Raw genomic sequence first — 321 nt, forward strand, 5'->3', positions numbered from 1 at the left:
GTGGCGCGGCGGCAGCGATGGGGACTCACTATCTCTGTATCCGTGAGACGATGGTGCTGAAGGCGGCCTGCACGTCGGCCGCGGAGCAGGTGCACACCACGGGCAGCGTGTGCCGCTGCAGGCGGGCAGCTGGTCGTCGGAGACGAGGATGTGGTTGAGCTGATCGTACACGGTCTTCCTGGGGATCTGGAGACACGGCCCGTCCACACCGGGCGGAGCGGTGACCCCCACAGCGACCCCCCTCATCCCCCCGCCGGCAGCACCCAGAAGTGGGCAGCACTCAACTCTGGGCAGAGGCCACCGGGCAAAAGGCACGCAGGG

The 321-nt window shown here is 68.5% G+C and overlaps 1 protein-coding gene across 1 annotated transcript in view; it reads right to left on the reverse strand.

Annotated features, from left to right (window-relative positions):
• The window catches only part of LOC102249662 (phosphofurin acidic cluster sorting protein 2), a 76,640-nt gene that overhangs the window by 36,997 nt on the left and 39,322 nt on the right, over positions 1–321 (reverse strand). Inside the window, 2 exon segments of the mRNA XM_014540578.1 lie at positions 30–126; positions 129–286. Of these exon segments, the coding sequence (XP_014396064.1) occupies positions 30–126; positions 129–286 (255 nt within the window).

Source organism: Myotis brandtii, unplaced genomic scaffold (genome assembly GCF_000412655.1).
Source record: "Myotis brandtii unplaced genomic scaffold, ASM41265v1 scaffold1057, whole genome shotgun sequence".
NCBI classification, from domain to species: domain Eukaryota; kingdom Metazoa; phylum Chordata; class Mammalia; order Chiroptera; family Vespertilionidae; genus Myotis; species Myotis brandtii.